Source organism: Trichogramma pretiosum, unplaced genomic scaffold, assembly GCF_000599845.2.
Source record: "Trichogramma pretiosum strain Unisexual culture from Peru unplaced genomic scaffold, Tpre_2.0 scaffold28, whole genome shotgun sequence".
Taxonomy (NCBI): domain Eukaryota; kingdom Metazoa; phylum Arthropoda; class Insecta; order Hymenoptera; family Trichogrammatidae; genus Trichogramma; species Trichogramma pretiosum.
The window spans coordinates 1,360,574-1,387,624 of NW_019641710.1; the positions used below are offsets into that span (position 1 = coordinate 1,360,574).

Sequence of the window (27,051 nt, forward strand, 5' to 3'; positions counted from 1 at the left end):
GAGTAAGAATTTCGGCCAATTTTGATTGTTTGGCTGGATTTCGTCAAGCCCGCAATCGTAGATACTTATAAAGATCAAGTAAAAACGAGATGCGGCAAGGTTTTACCCGAGCTTTTGTCCCGCGCTGTCTCAATTTCGAATATATGGTTTCGCGTTTTATTGTCGCGGACGGTATACGAACCACGACTCGCTTTGCCGATGGTCGACCATGTAGGAGAACTAAACCGCAAGAGAGCAAGATCCGTTTGGAGCAGTTGCAAACTTGCAGCGCGCGTGTGGCGGCGCGCGCGCGCATTCGAGCCAGCAGCCGACGCGACTTGATATAACTCCCAGCAGAGACATTCTCCTTCCTTCTCGTGTTGTTGCACATTCGACTCGTGCGCCCACCACTTTCCTCGTTACCAATCCCATATATCGCTGAATATGACCATATCTGGAAGTCTGGTTGCACTTAAGCCGTTCGATTCATGGCCATATAAAGGGGACGATGATGCATCGGGTGCATACTAAACTCAGGTGCGTTATACGTCGCTTGTTCAAATTTAAATCTTAAAAACTCATATCCTCGTCAAGTTTTTTGTTCTAATTTTTCACTTACGTCCTTTTTTTTTTAATTGACGATTAAAAATTATAAAATATATCTCAGTGTTTTCAGCGTTTTATAGTAGAGTGAATTTCTTATAACTGGTGGACGCTAATTACTTATGCAGAAATATATGGGCGCTGTTTCAGATGCTCTGATATTGAAAATTGTTTATGTTAAACATGTTTAAAATGAGTGCATCTCCATTAGGAATGAATTTTTTGTTGACTGACGATGGAAACACATTGTTGGCTATGCGTCGTAAGTATTTCATGATAACTTTCTAATTTTCTTAAGGTTAGTAAAGTCATACTAATAGTTTTGATATTTTCAGAAGCGAAAGATGGAACGCTGGAGCTTATGTCGACTCCAGTTACAATTGTTGGTAATACATCTAATCAAGTTTTACAGTCTTTGACTAATTCAATGCTACGTTTCAAATCCAACTATGTAAGTTTTTATGAAAATAATTTTAAACTATAGATACATAATACATTTTTTTTAGAGTGATCCAAACAGTCTTTCTGTAGACAATGTACAGTTTAAATCATTACATAGTTCACATTCAATTTCCATCAATCAAGTACATTCATCAAATATGAATAGTACTGTGTCTCACCATTTAAAAGATTTTAAGGAAAATATTGAATGTGATGACGAGTTGCTTGAATTTTCTCAAGAACTTTCTTGCTGTGGCAGAAATGCATCCAGTACACAAAACTGTGATAAACAATATTCTGGTAAGCGTAGTAAAAAATCAACAGCATCCAAAAAACAAGCAAAAGGCAAAAGTAAAAATAAGGGTGTAAAAGTGAGTATCTAGTTAGTATGTCAGTTTATTAGTTTTGAATGTGTGTTAATTAAACCATAATTCACCCTAAAAGGATTTATACCAGTGTGATATGTGTGCAGAAGAATTTGAAAAATATTCCGTTTACCAAAAACACTTGCATGACCATGCTTTTGATAAAGCTTATCGCTGCCCAAAATGTGCTGAATCGTTTAATGCACCAGTGAGTACAATATTAAATCTGAACTAATATATTTACTTACATTGATCATTGCTTTTCAATGAGCAATGAGATCTTTAAGTTTTAAATCTGTACTAAAATAATTTATTTTTCCAAAACTATCAATAAATAATAATTAATTAAAACTAACAAAAGTGGACTTTTCTTTCTCACACCATAAAAAAAAAAACAATAATGAATTGTATATACAACATGAAATGCAAAACTATATTGTAGCTCAATTTCAAACTACACATGGCCATACACAAGCTCGGCAGCCCAAAGTGTCCGGAATGCGGGAGGAAATTTTCGCGCTTAGCGAGTCTGAAAACTCACATGAGAGTCCACGAGATCGACGAAAGTCTTTACTGCACCGAATGCGACGACGTATTCGACTCCAAGGTAAGCGTGTATACAGATATACAGAAAGAGAGAGGACATTTGATAATTTCCCATCCGCCACGTGCGGCGCAAGATAAAATTAACACGTAATAGCAGTCGTGCATGCAAGTGGCTGCGCACACGCTAGATAAGTAGGTTGAGCACTGCGCGAGCGAGGAGAGCATTTTACATCACGGACAATAAAAAGCGATACTCGACGCTTTTTGTCTTGCAATAATCAAGGTGGAGCACGGAGAGGCGAGAAAAAGAAAAATTGACATCAGACGACTCGTGCGTTACGGAAGTAAATCGGCTTGTTATCTTGTATTTATTTATTCGTTGTTGTTTATTATCACTCCAAGCGTATCTGTAATTGATCTGCAGAAGCAACGCTAATATATCTTGCATAGAGCATCGTTCTAGGAAAAATGTATCGAAGCGAAGTGAAGCTCCTTCGCACATCTTAAATATTAATAGTCTCGAGTACTAGTATAGACGAGAGCAGATCGGCTCGGGGAAGCAGATTGATTCTTGAAGTGCCAGGCAAAATGAAGTTGACAGTCTACATATGTTCGTTTAGACGCGCACATGTGTAATATACATATAAGTGTGATTTTTTTCTTCGCTCGACGTGGGCGATCCGCAAGGCCCTGCGCACATAAAGACAGTGTCTTTGTCGCGACGGGCCGATAAATCACTCGAGCTTCAAAATTACTGCACGACGCGAGCAGGCACGCAGACCGAGAAAAATCAGCAAAAGCTCTGAGATCGTTAATACCGTCAAAGATTGACGCACTTACTATTCTGATATTATTGATCGCTACACCCCGATATCGATGGAGCTTTGGAGACGTCGACAGGGTGTCAAGCGCGCAAAATCGTACAGGGAAGAATTGTCGAAAAGCTCCGAGCCGTAAAGATAACGCGTGCATATATCGGTAATCCGAGCACAAGTTCATAATTGCATTAGTTAATGAATTTAATTTTCGTTTCGCCTCGCGTCTCGCAGTAGTTGTAATGGTATTATATAGTTGCAGTAGTAGTCTCTCAATCAATGAAAGTCATTTATGAATCTCACACGCGATATCTTAGGGCACGATACGCGTTGTGGGTGTGTGGGTGTTGCGTATCTGTGCGTTAACATGGTGAGCTGTAAGTTAGCTAAGTAGTTATAAATATACATATACACGCGTATATAGCGAGAGAGTGAAAGAGAGAAAGAAAGAGAGTTTATATATACATGTATTAAAGCCAACTGCGTCCAAAGACTTGAATTCTTTGTCGGCGCTTTTTCACATTCTCCTATTTCATCTCTCGTGTCTTATATACGCGATCCTATATGTATATATATTATTAACGTAGAAACTGCTGCCGTTTAGGCTGGCTCATGTCACGATGTGTGTATAGATATATATATATGATACAGCGCACTCTTAGCGCTTGCGAACTGCTGCGGAGAGAGCCATAAGCGCCACGCGCGCGCAGTACAAGTCGCGACATCAACCGAGCCTCATAAACTTCATATCGCGCTCTGCACGCGTGTAGCCGAATTTTTTTTCCTGCGTTTGTTATTGTTGTGCTGTAACAGGACAAAAAACAAGAAACAAAGTGACAGCAGCAGCCAAGTAGGTGTAGTGCAGTGCGCGGCCAATGATTAGTCCTGCAGAGGAGGAGGAGGAGCACGAGTTGGCCCAACTCGAGTGCGGAAAATCGTGCGCGACACCGGGCCTGGAATAATATAAATCGCAAGTAGCTAGTCCGTGCGTACCTTTGATGAGCTCGAGCTCGAGCTTTGCGGATCGCGCGCGTACGCACCCACACGAGCTCCCTATTCATACACCTTCGAGTCGGAGCTTTTCCCGAGCTTTTACGGATTTTTTCGAGAATTCTCGGGTCGAAGCCGTGACGAACTGTTGCACCATTTGTCATTTGTCAACGGGCAAACGGCAAAAAAAACAGAAGAAAAAAAAACAAGAGAGCAGCGGTAGCAGAAGAAATCGAGACACGCGCGAACTTGTTGGTGTAAACACCGCAGGCTAATCAATCTCCATGTAAAAAAATCACGTTATTTCTTGCTCGGCGAGCGAAGAAGCCCGTATAGAAAACGGCTGGGCGATAAATCGGTTGCGTATCCCGTCGGAGGGACGAGGGGGCGCGCGGGCTATCTCGAGTATCGAATTTTATAAAGTTGTCGAGACCGAAAAAGTGAATACAAGTCGGTGCTCTGTGCTGGCTGGATCTCGGATTATCTTCAAAGCGTACGATAATGACGACGACGTCGACGACGATTTGATGCGACATCAAATCTCGCTCGTTTAATGTAGAAACAAGTGCGGCGACTCTGATCCGATGCTCTTTTTCTCTCTCTCTCTCTCGCTCGCTCTCACAAAGCTCTCGAGGTCAATGACAATTTTTCGCCTATTTCTCGCTCTTTTCCGATAACGTTTTGTGCGCGACGTGATATTATTCTCGGAAATGGTGACAAATCTGCACGCGAATAATCGCAGCAACAGCAGCAGCAGCTCGCGATCGTCGCTCGGCCAGATTATTTTCCAGGGCAATTTTTTAGAAACTTTAGCACCCGACGCGATCTACATTATTCGCCTTCCATCCGTCCGTGCGTCCAAGTGTGTGTGTGTGTGGAGCAGAAAAGAGAACTGCATCTCGCGCGCATAAGTCATGGCAATAATACGGGCACGAGTGCACAGGCACATCGCTCACGAGTTTGTTTGGAAATGTCGGCGCACGTGAAACGACTTGATGTGTGTTCCTTTGCGCAAATCGTTCGAATAGTTTTGTTTACACAGGCAGCAGCAGTAGCAGCATCAGCATGTGCTTATATCGCTGCAGCTCGAGGCTCGTTTCGCGACTCGTCTTATAGAATTCGACTGGCGAGGCTTTTCATGGAAAATCTAATTGTGACTTGTGTCGTGTGACGTATGCCGTATACAACTCGCTACTTTTATTTATAAAATAGCTATTTGACTCGAGAGCTATGCAGTCGCGCGGGGTCGCGACTTATAGGCTCGATTTTCCTCGATCGACTCGACTATTAATAAAATTGGCCACTTTTTTCGCTGTCGAGCGCGCGAAACAACGCGAGAGAGAGCCGAGAACGCGAGAAAGAGAGAGAGAGAGCGAAAAGCTCGACTTGAGCGAGCTATCGGCCAACGGAAGTGCAAGTCGAGCATGCTCTCAGAGAGACAGAGAGAGAGAGAGAGAGAGAGAAAAGGTCGTTGTTGTTGCGCTCGATAAACGTATAATGGTTAAAGCGATGGGGAACGCCGAAATGCACTGGCTCTGCTCTCGAGCCGTGCGCTTATACGTGTGCGCGTAATGTACAAAAACGAAAATAGACTTTTATGATTAGCGCCTCGGAGTCCAGTCGATCTGGAAATCGGTGTCGTGCCTACACACCCACGTCGGCAATATACGCGAGCTCCAACGCATAACGCGTATAAACGCCAAGTCGGATAGTCACCCCAGCTGTCGATGTGAATTACTGCCTTGGATATTTTCGTATATCGTGCGCGGCGCAAAGAGGCTCATGACTTATCGGCGATACGTGCGTTTATCCCAACGGCTGATTATAATTCGGCGAGATCGGGGGGCCGATCGCTCGCAGCCAAGAGGGACGAAAACGTCGCGAGATACGACGAGATAGGCCACCGGTTTAAGTACATACGAGTGCTTTTCTTCGACAATGGGACAAATCTTGGCGGCCTTAATAGACCCGAGCACGTATATGTACTAGAGCTCAGCTGCCTCGCGCGCCCGGCTAATCGAATTGTGCACTCGAAGAAAGTCGAGTAGAGTCGAGCAAGAGAGAGAGAGAAAACTATATCACTATTACAGGCCATTTAGTCACTATCGAGAACATTGATCTAAATCATGGAACAATTAAGTCAAATTAAAAGTAAAGATCATGTCGCTTCGCAACGCGAAGAGAGTCGTCTTGGAGCAGAGCGCGCGTTTGCACATAAACTGGTTGATTTGACAAAGTGCATCGTACCATACGGCGGACGGCACGGCCGGGTCCAATCAACGTTATCCCTTTACTTTACTCGGTCATGCGTCGAGTTATCATAGCTACGCAGCCTGCCACGCACAACGAGCGTAATAATACAAAAGATATGGATCTACATAATAATGTCAAACGATCGGTCTCAATTTGCAAGCTCCTTAGGTTTGATAATTCTGCCTCCTTAAAAGTGAAAAAAAAGTACGAGTATCTTATTCGTTTCGCCAAGATGAAGCTCGTTCAAGTTTTTTGTGTCGCACGCTTTATAATGGTGCATAATGGGCAGCTATTACGAGGCGCGTCCTTTGCAGTGCTCGCACGTATAATACGCTACGGTATGTACCGAAATGCGTCGAGTCTGCGTTTTCGCGAGACATTGCCGGTATCTGTCTGTTGTTTGGCGCGCACGTACGAATTAAATATACACATAAGTATTCGCACCATATGAAATTACAGCGCTGAGCTGCGCGGGGTGTCGAATGGAGAGAGCCGATCATGGGACTCCCCGCGTGCGGCGACGAAAAAATATTATATCCCGCACGCGCTCTCTCTCTAGCTGGGAAGTTGTCGATTATGCACTTTTTCGACGCGCCGCTCGAAATAAATAATAAGTGCGCGCGCGGAATAGCTGTATGCGCAAGTGAAAAGGATGAGAGATACGAAGCGCAGCACTTCCTGAACGCGCCGAAGCCGCTCGCGCGCTTCTGGCCGGTCGCGATAAGAAAACGCTGCTCTCTCTCTCGCTCGAGATCGTGTCTCGTTACGGAACATTTGCACACGCGATGATTTCGCGTCTTCGCTCGTGTGCGCGCTGCAGCTATATGCATGTGCGTGCGCGCGTGGGTGGCTACAATTGCGCTTCCTATATATTATTATACGAGACTTGCAAATACTTTGACCCGCAACCTTTCGCAGATTTCACGACGACTCCCTAGCTCCGACTGTGTATACGTCGAGTATATACCCTCCTAAATGTGCTCGAGTTGTCCCAACGTACTTGGCGATGCTGGCAAGGAAGCTAAGCTAGAGATGAAACAGCTCAATGCCGAGAGCTTGCATTTCATTCTCCTGGCCGTCTGCACCAAGGTCTTTTATTTTGCTCTCGGACTCGGCGTCAAGTATTGCGAGGTGCGCATCCATCACTCATACACAAAAATCATGTCTAATGCTTTCTTTTCTTACATCGCATACTCTCGCATCATTGCATCTTTGCCGGATTTCAAATATTTTTTACGTAATCGTTGTAAATTCTCGTCAGCCCTGACCATATAGCCGAGGCTCGTTTTGCATTAAATGTACGATTGTTACACGCGGTGATTTATTAAAACAATTGAAATTTACGACGACCGGCCCATTAGGAGCCTATTAGGCCGAGGATAAAATTATTATACCGCGCGCGTTCAATGAAAATAGAGCGAGTTTTTTAGTTCATACAGATGCGCGGCTCTGCGTGAGAAATGTCAAATGATCGCTCGACCCGATTGCCAAGCGACGCCTCCATCAATTACTCTTATTTTGGCACGATTCGCTCTCTGTTCCAGGCACAACAGGAGGAGCACCTGAAGCTTCACCAAGAGAAATGGACCTCGGAGGAGTATCGCAACTGCAAGCTCTGCCGCAAAAATTTCACCCAGCCGGCCCTGTATCGGCAACATCTGCGCGACCACTACAGGGTGAGCTGCCGTAATCTCTTAAGTGCGCGAACTCGAACGTCGATGATAGCCCAATGATTGACTACCGAGAATGCCAAGATTTGTCGCGAAACTGGCGCGGAATCATCGTTTCGAGCAATTAATCGTACGGTTTGCGCGAATATCGCCTTTTTTTACTGTGCCATTATTCTTCCTACGTACATAACTTTTTGAGTTGTCAGAGCGGGCTTATCGTCAAATCTCGTCTCTCTAATCCCTACTTTAGCTCTGTTCGAGCAGACCAACGACTCGACATGTAAATATTGCGCACGAAAATAAAACAGACATCGCGTAAGTTACTTTTCAAAACAACAGTATTTATCACTCGTAACCTATTCTCCTGTTCAGCACACGATGACGGAATTACCAACGAAGTGGCAGCTTCACGGTGTAAGTAGGGAATTTTTATCGCCCAGAAAAGTAACGATTGTGCCTCGAATCGAGTATCTTCGTTATCCTCGCGGCGGACAAAATTAAAAAATTATCTCTCGGGGCGTCGATCCATCATTGATTTCGATTCTAATTATAGGTCCAGGAGAAATACATCAAGCAGACGAGCAGAGGTGCCAGACTGCGCACCAGCTACAAGTGCAACATATGCTTCAAAGTCTTCAGATCGCCGAGCTTTCTGTCCAGACACATACGCGTTCACACTCGGGAGAGGCCGTACAAGGTATGGCTTTGTAGATACTCTTTTGGGCTGTCAATTATTTTTCTTTATTATAGCATACACAGAGGTAGAGGTTGTAAGCGCACGCTCATATGTTTTTGCACCTTTTTTGTTTGTTTTTTATGGTTGCACGCGCAGTGTAAATTATGCCAAAAGGGTTTTTCGCAAAAAAGCTCGCTGCGCACGCACGAGTGGACGCACAGCGGCACCAAGCCCTTCTCCTGCGACGAGTGTCAAGCTAGATTTGCCATACACAGTGAGTTTTCTTATACGCAACAATTGCCACGAGAGCTTTAAAAATAAGTACACGATCATGTATAGACTTTCGCCTCTCGACTCTTTGCTTTTTCGATACACCTCTTTCTTTCCTCGTTACTGATGGCCCTCGCGCTTTTGTCAATCTCACAGGCAATTTGCGAATACACGTGAAACGTCACGAGAAAAATCGGCGAGATCGATGTCGGTCGCGGGCGCACAAGAGCTCGCACTGTTCCCTGGCCTTCAAAGAGCCGAGGGTGCTCGCTCGGCACACGAGCCGTTTCCACAATCGGAATGTCAAAAGCGCGGCAACTGAGCAATCTTCAAACGCCGCCACTATCGCGGCAAACTCCGCCGCTACCGAGAATACGGGTCAGCGTAACGAGCAAGAGCACAGAATCCAAGACGGAGAAGAACAAGAGCAGCGACTTGAGCCAGAGCAGAGATGCCAAGATGAAAGTGCAGCAAATGACAACGAGCAGGAAGTCGAGCAAGACAGTCAGGGCTTCGAATTGATGGAAAGCGACGACGATGTCGACGACGCTGAAGACGACGACGAGGAAATCGACGGGGGCGTCGTTAAAAAGAAACTTTCCGATCCAGACAAATGGTTGACGCACAAATTTTCCCATCTTTCCTCTTTTTTTCTTTATCTTTAATCCTTTTATCTTTTTCATTGCAGGAAGTACGTGCAAGTGAATCATCGGATCATAGACGGAAAGAAAGTTTACGAGTGCTTGTACTGTGATAAAATAGCCAAAAAGCCATCAGACATAGTTAGACATTTAAGTACCCACACAGGCGAAAAACCATTCAAGGTATGAATCCTTTTCGATCGGCTACCTGTTTTCTTTCCTCTACGAATTATCAATCAAATTTTCCAGTGCGACGAGTGCAATCAATCGTTTACCCTCAAAGGCTCTCTAGTCGTTCACAAGAAAAAAATTCACGGAGGAGACGCCGTCACCTGTCCAAAGTGCCCAGCTGAGCTTCCAAGTAAACAAGCGCTCAAGGATCATTTGAAGTAAGTCCCAGTTTTCCGGTAATTCTCTGTAAACAGAACATGGAGCATCGGTGACGAATGAATTTTTTATTTATAATATAAACAGAACGCACAACAAGTTCGTGTGCAAATTGTGCGAGGCGTCTTTCGAAAATTTCGAGGCGATGCGCGAGCACGCGAACGAGCACAACACACCGGCCGAGGTGAAGAACCGACGCCGCAAAATGGAGAAAAAGACCGGCTACTTGACGCGCAAACCCAAAAATCAGAGCTGGTCCGAGGAGGTGGAACAGCTGGCGGCCAAAGTCGAGCTGGCCAAGCCGCTCGTGCTGACCCAGTCGGGCGACGGTCTACTCAGAGCCGAGCCTCAGTTGCGCCAGCAGCACGGACGGGGCGAGGGTCGGCCCCACAAGTGCCCCAGCTGCACGGCCGCCTTCATGAAGCTCAGCCACCTGCAGCAGCACTACCGCAAGCACACGGGCGAGCGACCCTTCGTTTGCGAGATTTGCGACAAGTAAGGCAATTTTTCTCTCCTCGTGATAATTCCTTCCTCGGCGAATTTTCATTTGTTCTTGCTTTCAGGCCGTTCATTACGAAGAGTGCGCTCAAGGCTCACTACACGATTCACAACAAGACGAAAAATTTCAAGTGCGTGACGTGCCACGCGACTTTTTCCAACTCGAGCAGCTTGAAGAGGCACCAAACGACTCACGTGAACAAGCGTCCCTTTATGTGTCCTTACTGCAACAAAACTTTCAAGACCAGTGTCAATTGCACCAAGCACATGAAAATACATCAAAAAGAGGTTGCGCAGGAGGTTCGAATGATTTTTTTTCACTCATATTTCTTTTATCGTTGCATACACTGCGAGCGATTAACGTATTTTTTATTATGAAAGGTTCTTGAACAACAGAAAAAGCAAGCGACTCGACCACCGACTCCAGTAACTGTACAAGAAAATTTACTTGCCGATAATGAATACAATATGCCTTTAATTGTAAATATAAATCAGTCCATGCAAACGGTAACACAAAATCAAAGCCAAACTGTATTCATTGATCCAAAATGCTCTTATCTTAATTCGCCAATTGCTTCAGGTAAGTTTTCATGAGGTTTAATCTTTTCTTTACGCGCTTGAGCAAAATCGTTGAATCGTCGTTTACTTTTTCAGTATTAAACGAGCCTCAAAACGTCGATGTTGTTTCAAATCAGAATTCAGTTATTTCCAATGATCTGAACACTGCCAATTTGTCTAATTTTACCGCAGATACAACGTACACGGTGGTAATTTTTTATTCACTTTTTGCACACTATTGATTAATCTGTAAATAAGCAAACTAATTTCTACCCGTTTGAAACAGGAGAACATGCATGAAATTGAATCGTTGCATCAACAATTGTATAACATGGGCTTGAATTTCGGGCTGAATACTCCAGAAAAGACAATCGAAGATTCGAATTTCTTGCCAAATAGAGATCAGCATCCAACTTTGAGCATCATTTACGACAATGGTAAAGTGGATTCATCGGTCGATTTGAATACATTTTCTTCTCAACTCGAAAGTCTCGGTATCAATCAGTTGGCATTTCAAGTAAGTCATAAAAATTGTTCCTTCTATCCGGCTTATTGAATTGTTTTCACGATCCAAAACTTATTGACAGGACGTTGGCGATTCCAATGTTGCCTTAGCCTCGAACAACACTGCTGCGCCCATCAACTTGTGTTCCGAAGTTATGGAGCAACAACAGCAGCAACAAAATAGTCTCAATGTTTTGGCCTCGCATCAGAATCAAAGTGCTAATCTGAAGCTTCAAAACGTCAATCCGAACATGCAAAGCGCCGCGCCAAAGATAGACGGCTCCGACTTGAATATACAAAGGGCCCTATGTTTAAGCGATAGTAATTTTAGCAACGGCTTTTTGTGCACCTCGCCTATGGATATACTCAATGAGAAGTTCCTTGAGCAAAACGAGGGGTTCATTAGCGAGGATCAAAATCTACAGTGCCATATATGTGATAAGCAGCAACTGTCAGTGAAGGATCTGCAAAAACATTTGAAAATTCATCAGGTTCGAGTCAAGGAGTACGAGTGTTTTCAGTGTTCTTACAAATTTCACTCCAATAGTGGGCTAAGTAGACACATGAAAACTCACAAGAATCAAGAGCAAGTATTTTATTTATCACATGGGCTCTCCAAACAAACTTAATACTGAACGTCATTGCTTTTACAGGACCCACAAATGCTACGAGTGCAATCAAGAGTTTCCCACATCGCTGCAGTTGAGGGAGCACATAAAAGAACATGTAAAATATGAATTGGCACGTAAAAATGCCGCAGGGGACTCGGATGTATCGGTAGACATGGATTTGGGTTCGGATAAGGTTCGTATAGAATTATATCAAATATACCTTGTTTTATTATTTCGACAAATTCATGTAATTGTAATTACAGAAAAGTCCCAAATCAAAGAAAAACGTTTGTGATTACTGCTCAAAAATGTTCGGCAAACCCAGCGATCTCGTGAGGCACGTAAGAATTCACACTGGCGAAAAGCCCTACAAGTGCGAATATTGCGCCAAGAGTTTCGCCGTCAAATGCACTTTAGTGGCACACCTGAAAATTCACAACGGTCATAAATCATTTCAGTGTCACGTGTGTAATAGTATGTTCGCCTCGAAGGGTGGTCTCAAAGTACACATGCGGCTGCACACAGGTAGGTTATTTTTAAGGCCAAATACTTCCGATGAGAGAATTTTTCGAATCAAGGATTGTTGAAGTGAAACATTTTGTATTTCTTCTAGGAGCCAGGCCGTTCGAGTGCAACGAGTGCGGCCTGAAATTCCGAACATCCGGACACCGTAAAGTTCACATGCTGACGCACAGTCAAGAAGTTCCAAGCATCGTTAATAATAGCAACGTTAGCCAGGCTCAACTCATCGTCGACAACGACATGAGCAATGGTAAGCTCGTTGATCTGCCGATGGTCGAAACGGACGTAGAAAAATTATTGGAAAATAGTCACTGGATGGAGAACTTGAAGTTCTTGATGAACAACGGCTTGGCCAACATTCAAGACGGCCAAAATGAAATTGAAGCTGACGCTCAACAGCAGCAAGAACAGCAATCCCAAGCCACATCGCCTCTCGTTTTCTCAACGTCACTGGACAACGAGCAAAGCCTAGTCGAGGGCGAGAACTGCGTACTACTTAAGTTACAAGAAACACTGCCAGAACAAATTAATGAAGAAAAGCAAGAAATAGCAACCGGGTAAATTATAAAACGTGTCAATAACTTTCAAGTAAGATCTTCATCATAATGATTCTAATTTTTAAATTTCACAGAAGCGGTAAATTACGGCAATGTGTTCAGTGTAGCAAAACATTCTCGAAGCCTTTCCAGCTCGAGCGACACTATCGTGTCCACACCGGGGAACGGCCCTTCGTCTGCGACTTGTGCGACAAGTCCTTTACTCAAAAGTCTACGCTCGATCTTCATCGCAAGAGCCACTCGGGCGAGAAGCCGTATTCTTGTCCTCACTGCTCGCGTCATTTCACGCAGTCCTGCAATTTACGCACTCACGTGGGCCGCATTCACAGGGACAAGCTGGCCGATGCAACGCAAGAACTTCAAGATGAGCAACATGAACCACCGCAGTTTGTAACTTACGAATCCAAAGTCGTGCTGCAATCTATTGAAGATTCCAGCATTCAGTTCGATGATTTGTCGTTTGCTGATTTATTGGCATGATAAAGCTAGTACGAACACTTTTTCACAACTAATTAATTTTTTGAACAGAAAAGCGCTCTCTTTACGAATGAAAATTTTAGCCATAAAAAATATTATAAAATCATTGTCGTTTGCTTGATCTTCAAGCACTTGAGTAACAAATAATTTTTATTTATTTCTACTGTTGAATGTTAATTTAAATTTTTATAAGCAGATGTTTTTTATGATATCAAAAGAAATTATTACATTTGAATGATCTATATGTATGTGTTTTATACTTGGTAACATTAAGAATTTTAAGACTGAAGTTTTATGAACTTTGATTAAGAAGCAATAGTGTTATTTTTTTAAATATTTATTAAATTATTAAATATTTAACAAATAACAACATAATGAACTTTTTTACACAAGTTATATATAATCATAATATTGTATTATACTATTACTATTGTTATTATTTCATCAATTTATTATAATGTGCATTATAATAAATTGATATAACAAGTAAAATTGTAATCAATTGCATTGTTGTACAATATAAAAATGGATCTATAAATTCATAGGCTGCACGTGCCTTAAAATGTTACAACTAATATGTATACATTTACAAAAAAAAATTAAATGCTTTTGCGATGAAAACGATACAAGTACAGTGCAACCAATTTAATAAATTCCTACGGCCTGTTACAATTTTTCGTGAGAATGTATAAAATCACATTCTTCGTCAGTTAGAGGACATCCATCTGGATGATTTATGTGAAACCAACAATCTTTTATTTTTCGTTTTACAGTCGAAACTTTTGGTTTCTTTTTTTTACCTACAGTCTCTTTACCGGGAACTCGAAAACGAACTTTTCCAGATTCTATTTTAAAAATATTTCCATTATTTCTTAACAAAGTTTGTAAACCACCGCATTCATTTTTCAATTGCTTCAATGATTCTGTATCTACTGCCTTTGCTACTTGAGCCAATTCTATTTCTCCGCCAGCGTTCCAAGTTTTTCCATTTTCAAGACTTATTAACCGTGCTTTGTGGAATAGTAATGAAACTACTATTTCGATAATACTAGATATTAAATCTTTGTTGACTTTTGTGCAGTTTCGAACTTTTTCAACAGATTCTCGAGGTTTAAAAGTACTAGACCAAGAATCTTCATTTTGAAGACCATTGGATCTTGCACTTACAATACTCTGAATTTTTACATCTTGCGATTCAAAATCCAAAGGAGCATAATTTCTATCAGTACCAATAATACAGATCCTTTTAGTTGATGGTATTCTTAATTTGTCTATATCCGTTTTAAATCCACAATTTTCACTTACGTCTTTTATGTATTGCATATAATCGTTGTACTGACTTACAGAGGAACTTTCTCTTTGATATTTTCGACCATCAAATTCATAGGCACAGCATGGTAATAAAAAGAAACGACATTTGTATGAACTTCTTGCAGCTATGACTGGAATCCAAGGTGTTAATTCATCGGAATGATTTCCAATAAGCCAATCTGTTTCAGGAAACAGACTTTTGGAAGATGGAATAATTGTTTTTACCTGTATTAAAAAAGTTATTAAAAATCTTAAAAATTTTAAAAGTTTTTTGAAAAAGATCAACAAATAAAATTTACCTCAAGATGCGTACTTTCTGGATAAAGATCCCAAATCTTTCTTTTACGGAGATCAATGCCTAATCCAGGATGTCCTTCACAATTAAGTATATGTACCAATAATCCATTGCCACAGCCAAGGTCTAAAAATGACTGTTTATTTTTTAAATTTAATCTTTTTCTTTCTGTTTCCCATAAAAGTAATAAATACGTAGCAATAGCTACATCTTCAAAAACAAATTTAAGAGGATCTGTGTTTTCTGGCCAAATTTTGATCATTTCTGCACCATATTTTAATTTTAAATTATTATACAAATCTGTATACTCTTCTGAAGATACTAATTTCAAGGAACCATTGATTAAACTATTTTTTGGTGTATCATTTTCAATCCATTTAATCAATTTTGGAAAAAAACAATCTTCAAACCATGATAAATTTGAATTTTCTTGCCAGCATTCTATGTTTTGTATATGAATAGAAACATTATCTTTTTCATACCTAATTTGATAAGAATATTCAAAACCCAACGATTTTTTTTCTTTGTCATAATTTAAAAAACTGAATGTCAATATATTAGAATTCAAATCAATCAAACTCAACTCTAAAGTATTTGAAAATGTGTTAACATGTCTAGGGATCAGTTTTGCAAGACGAAAATACATTGATTCATTATCCTTATGAATAAAATCAACATCTTCCAAGGAGCATTTTACCAATTCAATATTTCCATTAGCTAAACTTTTTAAAGATGTAAACAATTCTTCTTCAATATTTGATGGACTAGTGATTTCTTTTTTTTGATTAACAAACCATTCATATATCTCTGCACTATTAACATTCCTCAATCTATATACACTAATTTGAGCAGAACTTAAAATTCTACGATTTATCAGATGTGGACTCTTCAATAGTATTTCAGAAGCTTTCCAGAAATTGGCAGGGCCTGCGCTGCATTCCTTGGATATTAATTGATGAAAGTTCTGCATTTTAAAAAAACTATTTATATTACTGTTATATTTTTGGTGGATATGGTGATGGTTCTTTTTTATACTGAAAAAAAAAATTGGAGTAAGTACATTTCAAAATAATAGCAATAAAAATGTTAATAAAAAAAAATTTTTCATACTTTTTGCATTATCCATTTAGCATCCAGAAGAGCTTTTTCCATAATCTGTTGAATTCTTTCTGGATCCAGTTCAGCTACATGTTGTTTAAAACTCTACAATGTGTTAAGAACCTAATTATTATGATATAAAATCAAAGCTCAAATATTTAACACCTGTATCAAGTTACACAATACAGATGTAAAATTTGAATAATTATTTATATAAATCTATATATTCAAACAGTGCAACCCAACTTGGCCTCATGACGTAATTTTCATTTTTACTGCATGTCAAGTACGAAGAATTTTAAAAATAAATAAATATATTTTTACGAACCTGTTTAACCGAGTGTTTGTAAAATTCATCCGCACCTTTGGGCAATTTTTGACATTCCCTTAGCAGATACTTGTAAAGCGACTTGGGTGAATTCTTCAGCAATACTGTGCTTGTTACGACCATTACAAAGTTTTCGGGCCAAACACGCCGGGGGTTGCTTCTTCTCTTATCACGATTGACCCTTTTTTCAAATGATCTACCTATATATCGACTTGGCCGACGAAAGTACACGGGTGCTAGAAAATGTAGGTGCCTTATCCTATTTCAGTCAATATTTTCTTTTTTATGCTTGTGATCGTGAGCTCCAAATTGCACGGTATACCTATAGGCTATAGATGTAGCCTACAAATCTGTGCGACTGTGCAAGATATCGCATGCACTGCGTGATGCAAGAGTCAAGACACAAGCACTGGAGAACATAACCTTACACGTCAAGTTTTATTTTGCTAAATGTCGACTGCTACATTAATGAATCTGGGGGTCTTATTTTTATAAGTAAATTGTTACAAAATTGTTGTGAATGACACAAAATATTCCAAATTGCAACGTGTTTATGACATGAAAATATAACTTTTTTCTTAACAAATAATGTTGTTTTATTGAACCAATTGACATTTGTTAAAATTTTAACTGACACTCTGTCACTATATACAGGCAAAATATGTCATTTTTCAATGTAACTTGTCGAGGCAAGCTTTTAATTTCAAATAATTATTCAGTTAAATGGATACAAAGATGGGCCAGCTCAACAAATGAGCAAAAAACAGCAGGAATAATAGGTGATAGTTAAATTTTTTTTAATGAAAAAAATGTTAAAAATAAGCAATTTAAATGTTTTCAGTTATTGGCAATGAAATTCTCAAAGCTCAAGTGAGAGACACTAATTCACATTTCATATGCACACACTTATATGGCTGTGGAGTCAAAGTTGAAAAAGTTTGTAGAAGAAATTTTTATTATAATGCTAAGATGATTCATCACTAAAATTATATTTTTTTAAAGATTTCAGTGATAGGTGACAATGTGGATGAAATAGCACAAGAAATCAAACATTTTTCTAAAAAATACACACATGTGATTACATCTGGTGGAATTGGACCTACTCATGATGATGTTACTTACGAAGGTAAAATAATTAATCATACATTTACTTTTTGATATATCATTAAAGTTATGAGTTATTGCAGGTTTAGCAAAGGCTTTCAATGATACACTTCATCGACATCCTGCAATAGCAGAGGCTATAAGAAAGTATTTTCGAGTAGAAGATCCTTCATCTCCTGCTTATAAACTTTCAGAAGTAAGATTAAACATCTAAAAAATGGTACATTTTTGAAAAATAATTTTGATTACAATGTTTAATTTAGATTCCTAAGAGGGCAGTTTTGAAATTTGGAATCAATGAAGCTACCAAATTACCTCATAACTTTCCATGTGTCATATTAGAAAATGTTTATGTGTTTCCTGGCTCACCTATATTTCTAGAAAGAGGATTTGGGAGCTTATGCAAGGTAATGATTTATTCGTTAGGTTCATAAAGTATCAAATAATAATCAACCATAAAAAAGATCTATTTAAAAAATATTTTAATTTTAGGTGCTGTTTGATTCAAACAGTAGGTTTGCTTGTACAGAATTACTTATAAATGCTTCAGAAGAAGTGTTTGCAGATGTTTTAACTAGTCTTTCAAAAGAATATCCAAATGTTATATTTGGTTCTTACCCTGAGGAAGCTAGGTAATGCTTTAATTATTGAAAATGTTGTGCTCATTTATTTCTATTTTAATGAATAAATTTATCCACAGCAACTATATAGCTAGGGTGACAATAGAAAGTACTAATGAAGCTGATATGGAAAAAGCTAAAAGAAAATTTTGCAGTCTACTGCCACCTCATATTATCAAAGAGAAGAGCTGAAATTTAATGAAAATTCTATAAATTTAAAGAAAAATGTAACTAAGAATATTTCCAATTATTAACCACCAATTAGCTTGTTCACTTATTGTAATATTACTTTGTTAAAGAGAGATTTTTTTTAGAAAATTTACAGAAAAATTTTGATGGTGTTGTTTACAATTTTTATAAACTCTTTTGTTTTTTATATAAATTACTCAGATTACAACGAGATTTAATTGTAAAATATTTATTCATTATGGAATAAAAAACAATCATACAAATATTATAAAGTTACCAAGCAAAAGGAGTCAAAAAGCTAATGCCAATTGGCTTTGATCTGCATGTACTATGAGGTGAAAACGTTGTACCCGGCAAAAGTACAAAATAAAGCTTCTATATGTTCAATTATTATTCTCTTTTTATGCGAGTTTTTGTTATACTCTTTTTAGCATACCGTATACAAAGTGAAGCAGAGGGGCAAAAAAGCAGCACGGCTGAAAATCGAAAGAGCTCATGCATGTGTACTGTTTCTAAAAGACACACGCGGGCCCTGCATAAGTAAAAACTCACTTATTCGATCGTATACATGAAGAAGGCTCGTCTAGTTGAAAGACGTCTTCGTCTTCGTGTAGGTACACACAAAAGCTCCTAAATCGTCTTTTGAAACTAGGCGAATTCCCATCTTCCAGCGAGTGAATAATTCAGCCCCCGGGGTACACTTTGGCTATATACATTTGTGCGCGCAGCGTGTATTAGGTACGTCTTATCACAAAATATCGCCCGCAAGAATCACTGCTTTACTCCATAGCCTCGCGGGATACGTTGACTTGATTCGATGCAGCAACCATACACATTCTCATTTTTTGTTTTTTTTTCGCATCGGTTAGACAACGCCGAAAATTAGTCGAGCATTTGTTAAAAATTGTTCGAAATTCAAATAGTCGACATGCGCATAGGAGGGCAGCGGTTGATTTGCGGAACTTGGAAAAATGATTGTTTCGTGGGCGCCGCGCGTTGTGTTGTGGTAGCCGTTACACTTGTTATTCGATGCGCGTTTGTTTTGATTTTGTCAATGTACAATCGGACGCGAAAGAATAACGTGTTAATACATTGGAACTGCGTGTAGCAAGTCTTATATAGTGTATTCAAGTGCGTTTCTCTTACAATTAATATAAAACAATAAAGCCGAGTGATCTAGAAAACCCAATTTGTTGAAAAAAGTTAGGTGTTATTGTGACGAGTTTCAGTCGGGTGATAAATTGGATCTTGGAATCCGTGCATTGACGCCGGTTTACAATAGTGCGTACTAATTCATCTCACCACCAGTTGCGGCTAATTTACGGGATAGTGTGTGACGCCCGGTAGTTTTTGTTTCATTTGATGTTGTTATGGATCCATTTTGGGCAGATTGTGGTAAATATATTTTACTTCTTTTATTCATTTACCTTTTATTAAATAATCTTGAAATTAAGCCATCGATCAAAGTCGACTACGCACATGTGGTATCGTTGACTCGACTAGCTCTCCTTTGATACGAGCTCTCATGCATGCGTATAATATCTATTTCAAATTAGAGATATGTGTGTATACACGCAGATGCCCCTTTGCCCACGAGTGTATGAACACTTGACAGTTTTACTAACGATCAAGCGTATTATACATCTCAGATAGTACAGTCGAATTGCTGCCTTTCGAACGTGGGAGCGGACTCATGCGGTAAATTCTGCTATTATGTATCCACGAATGCGTCGCCGAGATGTGTCGCCGTCTATATAAGCACATATAATACGCGCCACAGCCGAAGAAGACGCTCGAATGTATCATAATAAACGTACACAACCCCTTGATTTCTGCGTTTGCTCTTATTCGATTTCGCGTATTTCTACATGTCTCGATGCTCTTTGAGGAGGCAGGGCAGCCGAGTCGAGCTCGCGTCGTAATTTAGCCCGCCTGCATACTTATACATACACGCGGAATAACAAGTGAAACAAAACCAATAAGTACAACGATTTTTAGCCGCTCGCTTATCACGCGGCAATAATGTTCCGCGCGCGCCCCTGTATATAAATTGAGATGCAGTTCATCTCTCGGAAAACTTTATTCCAGTCCTCTTTCCCCCTGTACAGCCATACACATACCTATATATACATATACGCTGGAAAAGCAAACTCGTAGATTGATTGTCAGGAAAATGAGATTGGACCTCAAGCAAACTTTGCTATTGATCCGACGGAGTTGAAACGAATTTCTTATTGAATAGGATCTCGACGGGGGCGAGGGAGAGAGAGAGAGAGAGAGAGAGCAAAAGGGGAGAGGCACGGGGAGAAAGGTAATATCGTTAATTTTAGTTAAGGACGTATTTCCATTAGTGCAAGAAGTTTCATAATGATGATTGCACTTTCCATGTGTATATAACTTCAAACTTTAGAGCCATGTTTTTTATCCTCTATCTCGCCTACCTTGTTTATTCTTATTCGAATTACTTTTTACGTTTATTACTTCGGGTAGGGCATAGAGAGTTTGAACATTTTCCCCAAATCGGACGCTCGGTAAGGTTTCGGAAGATGATTTTGTTTGTATTGTCTCGAGTTACGCACGCTGAGGGGTGACTGCGTTAGCTCGTATTTCGACCGTGATACTTTACCGAATGCAATTTTTTTTTAATTTATTCAATCTTACGAACGAGCTTTCAAGAATTTCACTCTTTTCTTGCTTCACAGTTGAAACCAATGAAATAGGTATATATACACGTGTACACGAATACCCACACAGTCATACACCAGGACTTTACTTGCAGTTATAAAGTTTTTCTTCGATAAATTTTCATTTCGCGGAATTCTCGTGGTTTTCATTCCCTGTTCACAAGAACGAAAAGAGGGGAAAGAGGGAAAGGAAGAGAGGCCAGAGCGACGGAGGGGGGGGGGCAGAGGTACAGAGCGCGCGACTTTACAAAGAATAAAACTTTTTATCATCATTCTTTGTATAAGAGAAGAATGTTAGCTCTCATAATAAAAATGAAAAAACTTTCTGAGAAATTTTTAATAAATCACATCGTAAAGTATTCTTGGCTCAACTTTTTTTTCCCTCCATTGCGTTACATATGCGAGCCAAGTGTCGCTAATTACACATTAATTTCAGATAGTCCAAAGTTTGCCAATTTAAATGGAGATATTTCATTTATGGATGTTTAAGTAAAAAAGAAAAGTCGAGCGAGGCCAGCGGCATCCGCATGCGCAGAAGCAAAGACGGACGGACCGACAGACAGAGATCGCTCGTTGCAGTTGGCGCTGCAGCTGCCGACGCAGCAGGACAAAAAATAAGTCGAAAGGCATTTTGGAAAGGTCGTTTTTTGCAGTTGAACAACAAGAGACTCGTCGTAACAACGACGATGTTCTAAATTTGCTCGAGTTGGTAATCATACGATTCTCATTCGGTCTATATCTCCCCTCCCTGCCTCTCTCTCCCTCCGTGTTCCCTTTTCAGGTAACGGGACTCGAAGCAAAGTTGTTCACTAACTCGTTTTGTTGCTTCCAAGTAACTTTTCAATTAGTCGAATAATTAAGTAGATTGTTCAGTTCAAATATGTAACGTTCGCTTCTTTTTCTCTTTCCATCTCGCTTTCTCGCTCGAAAATCTAATTAAGTTTAAAGTCACACACATGCGACATGTTCGTTTCGACAAATGAATTACCCCGGGTATCTTCTTTATCGCGCGGGAGAGATTTTTCGGGGAAAGTAGAAAAAAAGCTGCAAGAGAAGAAAAATGGCTATTCCTGGGAGACCGAAAAAACGTCATATCGGAGCGTGTATGGAGTCTAGTATTAGCGAGGAAACGAAAAATAGCAATGAAAAAAGGAGGAAAGAAAGGGGCAAGTGAGTTCGATGCATTCCGCTGCACGCGTCTCATTTTTCATGTCATGTTTCGCGAACTGTCATTCAGAACACTTCGTCTCGCTGCCTGCCTGCCTGCCTGCCTGCCTGCCGCTGCTTCGTCTGCGCGCGAATCTATCGCTCTCTGACGATGATGTATAGCAAACATTCGCCTAGATCTGCATCGCTTTATCATCCTTTTTTTACCATATCCGATATTGTTTCACGTTCATTTTGTGCTTTTATTTGTTTAAATAGCGCTTGTAAATCGTCGTAAACTGGACAGTCGGTTGAAAACCGTTTAAAAACAAAAGGCTGCTTTACATTTCGAATTTCTGCGATTTCAAAGTACGCGCTAGTCGCGTATACGGTTTGGAGCAAAACGTCGAGCACATTCGACTATTGTCGAGTCATAAAATAAGTTCATTGCTCTTCTCTTTTTCATAATAACATGGTAAACTTATATTTTCTTTCCAGCTTCGTTTCGGTTTTATTTGTATACCTCGAGTCTCTTTTCTTTCCTCTTTTGCTGCCTTTATGATGTTTTTCTTTAGTTTCTCATACATATACGACAAAAATCCCATCTTATACCATTTTCCTCTGTACATGAAACTCTCTCTCACTCTCTTATAAAATATACGTATGTATACAAAGCTTGCCCAACTTCATCTTTCTCTCTTTTACCCTCTCACGACCTCAACCCATTTATTCTCTCTCTCTCTTGCTTTTTAAAACTTTGCTCCGTTCATGGATCAATACTAGAGAAAATAACAAAGGTAAACAAGAGCGAGATGAATGACAAATATAAATTATGCATTCAACTTGTGCTGGCGAAAAACTCGCTCTTATTGTGAGGCGCTGCTGCTGTGTATATATTTGTACGTGGGGTGCTTGGTGTGGGTTGAATGGAAAAGGTTATATACCACGGAAAAGAGCACGAGGAGAAATGAGAGAGAAACGGCGAAAGGAGAAAATTATTCCTCGAGTGGGATGTATTAGCGAGCTAATAGTAGCGAGAAAAAGATGTAGCGACGAAATTTTCATCTGCAATCAAGTCGAACATGTGTTAGATGTACCGAATTAATGTCGTTTCATCAACTTAAGTTTTTTTAATAAGTCTAACTTCGTTAAGCTAAATGTTGATCATGATGGATGATAGTTAACGGGGTTTAATCTAGGTCACTCCTAAACCGCATATAAACACAATAAAAATATGATTGAGTTGTCGTACTTTTCTTGGAAATTTAAAATTTCATAATTAATGGTTAGCGAGGGCATATTGTGTAAGTCAGTTGGAAATAATAACGCTTATGAGTCTGTTCTGGAGCATGGATTAAAGGCGACACTTTCCAATTTGTGCTGGCTTACGATGCACTGGGTACATGCGTCCCAGCTTCGTAGGCCCGAACCGCGCGCAATACAATAAATAAATAGCGAAATGCAGCACGAGGAGTGGATACGTAACAGCAACAAAAATCTTACATCTCGATTACCTTGTGCTCCTTGAGTGGACAACGAGCTCGGGCACACACGCGTTTGTGTACGTGCGTGGCTCGCGCGCGAGTCGCCATCGCCGCGCCGAATCGAAAAACGTCAGGTGGCAAGCGACGGCAGGTCGAAAGTGTGCGGCTCTGTATGCGTATACTTACGAGGGTATATAAATATACGTGGCACCACCTGTTCCTTTGTCGATATATATACACGTATATTAGTTCGGCTCGTAGGGGCAAGTGCTCGCGAGCGTTCTTGAAACCAAACCAACTATGTTTATGTGTATGCGCGAGCCCAGAACAACTGTTATAGTATAACTCGTTATGTGCTCGTACATAATACGTCTGTCAGCAACTTGGATGTTGCTCGACTCGCTCGTCGAATTTTGATTTCTTTCGAGATAAATCCTCGCAAAATTACGTAAAAATAAATAATAATCATTTGGTTTCTCACACATGTTGGTAGTTTCCAAATTCTAGTATCCACAAGTACGTGGATATTACAAATTTAGTTGTAAAAATAATGCATCGACTAAAGCATTTAAAATAAAAAGTGCGAATGCAAATGGAGGCCGGATTCGATAAAAAGCCGGGTAAAATTGTCGGCGGGGCGAGTTTATAGCAATGCGCCGAGAGCGAGCGAGCGATCCGAGCGCGCGTTTAAGGTCAGTAAACCGTGGAGCAGCGTGGAAAGCGCAACAGCCGCAACACCCACAAGCCAGGGTTAACGTCGGGCAAAAAGCGAGAGAGAGAAAGCTTTCCTCGTTGTAGTCGCTTCCACGCGAGAGAGGCTGCTGCTGGCGCGACTATATACGTATACAGATATATATTATATACTAGTGGTACCGCACACAGACGCGGCAGACTTTGCACGGAGCCCGGAGAGCGCTATATACTGAAGCGATACGGAAGTTGCGCAACGCGACGATTCGTCTTCCGGGGGCCGCCTCGAGGGACACACTCGGCACAGCCAGTCTATAGCAGCTGTGCGCTAGGCTCTGCTCTACGTATACTACGAGTCGAGAGGGCTTTATACCTACCTACCCATACATATACACTTGTGCAGATATATATACGCTAGGCTGTTTGTGCCTGCTCTACATGGATGTGTGTTTGTGAGCGAACTGCACGCGTGACCTTGACCCCTTAAATATATATATATATATATTTTATACATATATATGTGTGTGTGTATACTGCGAATGGCTGCAAGCACGACTCTCGCTTGTACCGCGCGCGCTTTGCTCTCGGCTCGAGCTCCCTTTATCCTGCAGCTAGCCGTATATAGCTATAATCAACGCAGGTGTACGGCTATCGAAGGCATGAAACGGTTCCTTGAGAAGACCTCCATGACTAGTTTACCTGCATGTCCTCGTACATTTAAGATATGGTCGTTAGAAACGTTTTTCGATTCATTTCACGGAGTATTACATTAATGGTAAAATAGTTATAAATCCGTTCTTTAATCTTATAAGATCCAGCATTTTTGATCTGGGCTTTTTCCTTGAAAATAGTTGAAAATAATATTTTATTTGAACTACCGATTATGAGATCAATGAACGACTCAAACAATGATCGAGTCAAAATAAAGAAGCAGATCATCGCTCAAGTTCAGTGATGCTTGAAACTTCGACAGCCAACTGATACCCTGACCACAGCTTCTTGAAAAAATCCAATCACATGAATTGAAAATAAATGAGCTTACACAGTAAGACTGAATTACGATGCACATTCATGCATGATTAAAAAAATAATTTTGGCTTTGCGTCCAAAGCTTATGAATTTTTGTGACAGATATGACTTGCTGGTGCAGTGCACGTGTCCGCGAATCGCATACGTGATCGTCAAACTTTCATTTCACGATTTCTATTATATTACATACAAGTATGTCTGGGTGTGTATGTACTGATACGTCCGTGATGTCTGTATAAGCTTGGCTTTCACGGGCTCATGTGTGCGCACATAAAACTTATCTTTCTACAATATCATTGGGTATTAATACGTCTTTCATAAGTTCGCACCGAGGAAAACTTTTCGTTTTCAAATCATTAATCATTTCTCTCTGCCCCCTGTACGTCGCTGCTGCCTCGTGGCGCTGCTTCTCTTTTGTACGTATGTATATTACACATGCACATACGAAGTTTCGATGCGCCGAGTCGTTGATAGGGCATAAAATAATACCGATGCTCTCGTATCGATCGATCAGCGCGAAATTCGCTACAACGGCTATATAGCGGACAGGACTCGCGAGCATGTACCGTACACGCGTAATCTATTTTTGCAGGGACGAAGGCGTTAACGATGCTCGAACGCGCGATTCGCGCATTCTTCCTCGTAATTATACCTCGCGTTCATCTGGCGTTGACATTTAATGTATGCATGCAGGGGATATACGCGAGCGAACAAAAAGTGCACTTTTCTCTATCAAATTATCTGGCAGACGCGATCTGCGAAGTTTCATCTGCCGCGTCGTCATTTTTGCTCCGCGAGCGAGCACACTTTTTGATACTTACGAGGCCGCTAAAAGTCTTGCAACAACTTTGAAAGAAGGAAAAATAATGAAAAATAAAAGACTCCTCATCCTGGATGGGAGGAGAGGCGAGCAAAAAAATCTTTTAAGCATTTCGAGAAATATACTGTGAAATGACACATAAGGCTGCTCGCGACACCCCAAATACATAATTCATAGGCACCTTCACCGCACCGTACCGTATCTTCTTTGCTCTTTTTTCAATGCATTTATTATAATATCCTCGCTTTCTTTCTCTCCCACTTCTCTTCTTTTGACGTCGATGACTTTTTTTATCATTTTATTCCTGGCGTTGCCTTCAATGCAACTTATTATGCTTAAAAGTTCAACTTTTAATGTGAATTTCCACATAATGATGAATACTTACGGAAAATAATTGACGATTTTATTGTAATTATAAACTTCGTGTTATTCGAGATGATTATTATTTCATTAATTGAAAATTCAACGCGCGTTTGAAATTATTTCAAAACATGCTGAACAAATATGAATTTGAATATGAGCGAAAATAATCAAGAAATTAATTTGCCAGCTACGTGGCGTAACGTGGGAAAAAGTAAAAAAAGTACCCCCTCGCGAACGAAAGACAGGCATGATGGTCTGTTCGATGATGTGCCCCGCTATATTGTGTTTACGTAGCTCCAACTCAATCTCACAATCTTCCCGTTGTTTCCGCTCTTGGGTTGAGCAATGTCTGCACATGTCGCTATACATAACGTAATTATTAAACCCATAAATTACGTAAGTTATGCGCGAATCAAAAGGTCGTTTTTTTCATCAGGAATATTTCCACGTGAATTTCTTCATTTGCAAAGTTGGAAAACGTCGTGTAACGCATAAAATTCATGCATATATATGTAGGTGCACGCGTT

General features: G+C 40.3%; 5 protein-coding genes across 9 annotated transcripts in view; 3 read left to right on the forward strand and 2 right to left on the reverse strand.

Annotated features, from left to right (window-relative positions):
- The first annotated feature begins 352 nt into the window (after window positions 1-352).
- Window positions 353-13,756, forward strand: LOC106659070 (zinc finger protein 236-like). 5 transcript variants are annotated; one of them, XM_023463185.1, is made up of 22 exons: window positions 353-516; window positions 647-844; window positions 918-1,033; window positions 1,089-1,394; window positions 1,468-1,596; window positions 1,831-1,995; window positions 7,537-7,668; window positions 8,216-8,359; window positions 8,495-8,612; window positions 8,765-9,224; window positions 9,297-9,432; window positions 9,499-9,638; window positions 9,724-10,131; window positions 10,200-10,434; window positions 10,516-10,714; window positions 10,789-10,901; window positions 10,979-11,209; window positions 11,280-11,782; window positions 11,850-12,000; window positions 12,071-12,332; window positions 12,421-12,886; window positions 12,961-13,756. In XM_023463185.1, the coding sequence occupies exons 2-22, from the start codon at window positions 757-759 to the stop codon at window positions 13,364-13,366; spliced, it is 4,908 nt and encodes a 1,635-aa protein (XP_023318953.1). In that variant the 5' UTR covers window positions 353-516; window positions 647-756; the 3' UTR covers window positions 13,367-13,756. The 5 variants fall into 5 exon arrangements, with proteins under 5 accessions (XP_023318953.1, XP_023318951.1, XP_023318950.1 ...); XM_023463183.1 differs by lacking the exons at window positions 353-516; window positions 647-844; window positions 918-1,033; ... (1 more) ...; window positions 1,468-1,596; window positions 1,831-1,995 and adding exons at window positions 3,489-3,734; window positions 6,911-7,123 and having other exon boundaries at window positions 10,789-10,898; window positions 12,961-13,755; XM_023463182.1 differs by lacking the exons at window positions 353-516; window positions 647-844; window positions 918-1,033; ... (1 more) ...; window positions 1,468-1,596; window positions 1,831-1,995 and adding exons at window positions 3,490-3,734; window positions 6,911-7,123 and having other exon boundaries at window positions 12,961-13,755.
- An 11-nt stretch (window positions 13,757-13,767) lies between these two features.
- Window positions 13,768-16,164, reverse strand: LOC106659072 (probable tRNA (uracil-O(2)-)-methyltransferase). The gene is made up of 3 exons (XM_014381379.2): window positions 16,080-16,164; window positions 14,974-16,003; window positions 13,768-14,899 (listed from the first exon to the last, which is right to left on the reverse strand). Exons 2-3 carry the CDS (start codon window positions 15,937-15,939, stop codon window positions 14,030-14,032), a joined length of 1,836 nt encoding a protein of 611 aa, XP_014236865.1. The 5' UTR covers window positions 15,940-16,003; window positions 16,080-16,164; the 3' UTR covers window positions 13,768-14,029.
- Window positions 16,074-16,534, reverse strand: LOC106659074 (LYR motif-containing protein 9-like). Its single transcript, XM_014381381.2, has 2 exons — window positions 16,396-16,534; window positions 16,074-16,172 (listed from the first exon to the last, which is right to left on the reverse strand). Exons 1-2 carry the CDS (start codon window positions 16,516-16,518, stop codon window positions 16,074-16,076), a joined length of 222 nt encoding a protein of 73 aa, XP_014236867.1. The 5' UTR covers window positions 16,519-16,534.
- LOC106659073 (FAD synthase-like) lies at window positions 16,534-18,474 on the forward strand. Its single transcript, XM_014381380.2, has 7 exons — window positions 16,534-17,174; window positions 17,237-17,331; window positions 17,398-17,521; window positions 17,583-17,695; window positions 17,763-17,906; window positions 17,992-18,131; window positions 18,200-18,474. Exons 1-7 carry the CDS (start codon window positions 17,057-17,059, stop codon window positions 18,309-18,311), a joined length of 846 nt encoding a protein of 281 aa, XP_014236866.1. The 5' UTR covers window positions 16,534-17,056; the 3' UTR covers window positions 18,312-18,474.
- Window positions 18,475-19,343: 869 nt separating this feature from the next.
- LOC106658891 (TOX high mobility group box family member 3-like) overlaps window positions 19,344-27,051 on the forward strand; it is a 178,976-nt gene continuing 171,268 nt past the window's right edge. Inside the window, exon 1 of the mRNA XM_014381045.2 lies at window positions 19,344-19,703. Coding sequence (XP_014236531.1) covers window positions 19,679-19,703 — 25 coding nt within the window. The 5' untranslated portion in view covers window positions 19,344-19,678. The remainder of the gene's footprint in view (window positions 19,704-27,051) is intronic.